This window comes from Rosa chinensis, chromosome 1 (assembly GCF_002994745.2).
Source record: "Rosa chinensis cultivar Old Blush chromosome 1, RchiOBHm-V2, whole genome shotgun sequence".
NCBI classification, from domain to species: Eukaryota; Viridiplantae; Streptophyta; class Magnoliopsida; order Rosales; family Rosaceae; genus Rosa; species Rosa chinensis.
Genome location: NC_037088.1, coordinates 49,951,339 through 49,953,939, shown reverse-complemented (window position 1 = coordinate 49,953,939; position 2,601 = coordinate 49,951,339). Strand labels below are relative to the sequence as shown.

The following is a 2,601-nucleotide window of genomic DNA, read 5'->3' as shown; positions in this document are numbered from 1 at the left end:
AAGTCTGCACCTTAATTTTCTTGGGCAAGTGGTAGTTATCAAACACCTTGCTCGCTCTTAATCTCTTTGCGCTTTTCGATCTCATTCTCTATCATTCTTCCCTAACAACAAATTTCTTTATCTATCGTTAAAAGAAAATAGCAAAACACATAGAACTACACGATATTTTAATATATTATATATAGATAGTCGAGTGGGGTGGTTGCTTACACTTCCACCCTTTTGGATCTGCTCCTCATTACACACTAACAAGACTATGAAGTACACTTACGATGAGATCAAAACAAAATTTAGAATTCATGTTTATTTTCTCTACACACATTACTAATGTTTAATTCAACATTTCAATGAGGCATTACCATTCTATATACAGAGTAGAACAGCTCCTAATGTCTGGGGTTCTGGCCTCCTATTGGCATTGGGAAGATGATTTGAGTCCGTCATTCTGGGGAACATACTGAGCTCTTGCTTGCTTAGCAAATAACACAAGCATTTGGATTCTCTTCAATGCTTTGCACATGGTAATAAGTGGTCATGTGAGGGTTGTATGCTCTGTAAGCCTTGACAAGCTCTAAGACGGGGTCTGGAGGAGGAACCTCTTTCTTCTTCTCTTCTTCTTTCTTCTCTTCCTCTTTCTTTGGCTCTTCTTTCTTAGCTTCCTCTCCTCCTCCTTCTTTCTTCTCCTCCTCTTTCTTGGGTTCCTCCTTCTTCGCCTCTTCCCCTTCTTTCTTTGCTTCCTCTCCTTCCTTCTTTCCTTCTTCTTTCTTTGCTTCTTCCTTCTTTGGCTCCTCTTTCTTAGGCTCTACTGCTGGCCCTACTGAGATCATATCTGTTGGCCAATACTTGCGCAATTTGCTCACCACATTCACTGGATCCACCGACCCGATCACTGTTAGTTTCTTCTCCTTCATGTCCATGGCGATGGAATCAATGCCTACAAATTGTATGATCAAAACAATCAACTGAAAATTCTTAATTCATATCAAACTGCACTAAAAGTTTGAAACTTGCACAAACCAGACCACAAATTGTTTCGAAAGTGACCTCACTGTATTTATTGTGTACTTGCAACACACACCGCTTTACTCATTTTCATTTATGAGAGAGGTCATAAATCTACAGATTTCAAATGGACATTTTTACAAAATACTAGCTAGCTGTCATCTTCACCTCAATTCATGCATACACAGAAAGAGCCTTCTAGAGAAATCTCTCACCTTCTCTTTGTTTCCTCTTCTCTGTGTTTTGTTGTTCAACCAATTTGCCATAGATGAATAAGAAAAAAAAGATAACTTCTTTGTTTAACATTTTCCCATCCACATCTCTTGCTTCTTTAGGAAAATTATAATTGAAAGTAGTGGTGAAATCTTCCAACCACTACTTTCCATCCAATTTATATTAATTAAAGATTTCTTTTTCTCTGTTCATCAATAAAAATTCATGAATCTCAGATTTTGTACCTGAAAGAGTAGAGACTGTCTTCAATGCCTTCTGCTTGGCTCTGTCATCATGCAAATCCAATCTCAGAATAACCTTCTGCAAGAACATATCAACAAAAACAGAGATCTGATTCAGAATCCAACCACTAAGCCATCACTGAAGGAACAAGAACAATTCTGAACACTAGTAGTCTAAATCTGAACAAATTTTTTTATAAAGACCCCAGAACTATTATAAGCAAAAGCAGAATTTGCAAATTTGACTCTTCCCAGATAGAGACCCATGATTAAATATTCCCAGAGACTAATTAAACTAAGATTTTGAGCAAAACACATCAACAACCATGCCTTTAGCTCCTTAAAAACAAAACCAGTCAAGCAAAAACACAAAAAGGAAGACAACACAAAAAAGCTCTTGAAGAATCAGAACCCGAAAAGCGAGAAACTTGACTGCAAATTGTGAAAAAGAATGAATATTCAGAAATCCAAAAGCGGAAATCCAGATTCCAACCTTCATTTCCAATCCTTCTCTCAGAGAAGTGCAGGGCAAAACCAGAAATGAGAGAGATAGAGTTGAGAGAATTGGGAAAACAGGGGGATAATAGCAACTTGGTTTGAAAAAAAAAAAAAGATAGAGAGAGAGAGAGAGGAAAGAGAGGCCAAGACGAAATCGAATAATGCTTTGGTGAAAAGGATGGGATTAGGGAGAAAGGAGGGTGGGGGAATTGGACACAATAGTGTCCAGAAAATCCGAATCAAAACAAGCAATGCAGAATAGGAAAGAGAAAAAAGAAAGAAAATTGATGGAGGAAAAAAGAAAAATTAATGGAAAGCTGGAGAGAGAAGGAAGAAGAAGTAGAGAGAGAGAGAGAGAGAGAGAGAGAGAGAGAGAGAGCTTTTATGGGTACTGCAGGAACGTGTTGAAGAATTGAGTATGAATAATGTAAGCAGTGGAGCTCAGTTCATGGCCCTTTTAGGAGCATGAAGCAGCTGTAGAAACAAAACCATCTACTTGCATGTCACGCGAAGCTTTGGCGCGTCCGACTCACTCTTGGGTTCTTTGTAAGTTTGCAAAGGAGGTAATTTTGGGAAAGACACAATCTTTGAATGGCTCATCTGAAATTCAAAGCCTCGGAGAGTAAATCCTAACAAAGAGGAAAGA

General features: G+C 38.2%; 1 protein-coding gene across 2 annotated transcripts; it reads right to left on the bottom strand.

Moving 5' to 3' along the window:
- Positions 1-238: 238 nt before the first annotated feature.
- LOC112181801 (heavy metal-associated isoprenylated plant protein 39) lies at positions 239-2,601 on the bottom strand. Of its 2 annotated transcripts, XM_040512380.1 has the most exons (3): positions 1,951-2,601; positions 1,461-1,536; positions 239-934 (listed from the first exon to the last, which is right to left on the bottom strand). In XM_040512380.1, the coding sequence occupies exons 1-3, from the start codon at positions 1,954-1,956 to the stop codon at positions 474-476; spliced, it is 543 nt and encodes a 180-aa protein (XP_040368314.1). In that variant the 5' UTR covers positions 1,957-2,601; the 3' UTR covers positions 239-473. The 2 variants fall into 2 exon arrangements, with proteins under 2 accessions (XP_040368314.1, XP_024175971.1); XM_024320203.2 differs by lacking the exon at positions 1,951-2,601 and having other exon boundaries at positions 239-962.

Excerpts from the sequence above, each read along its gene's own strand:
- LOC112181801 (XM_040512380.1), bottom strand. Across the intron at positions 935-1,460 it reads GACAGTCTCTACTCTTTCAG|GCATTGATTCCATCGCCATG; the intron begins GTACAAAATCTG and ends TACAATTTGTAG.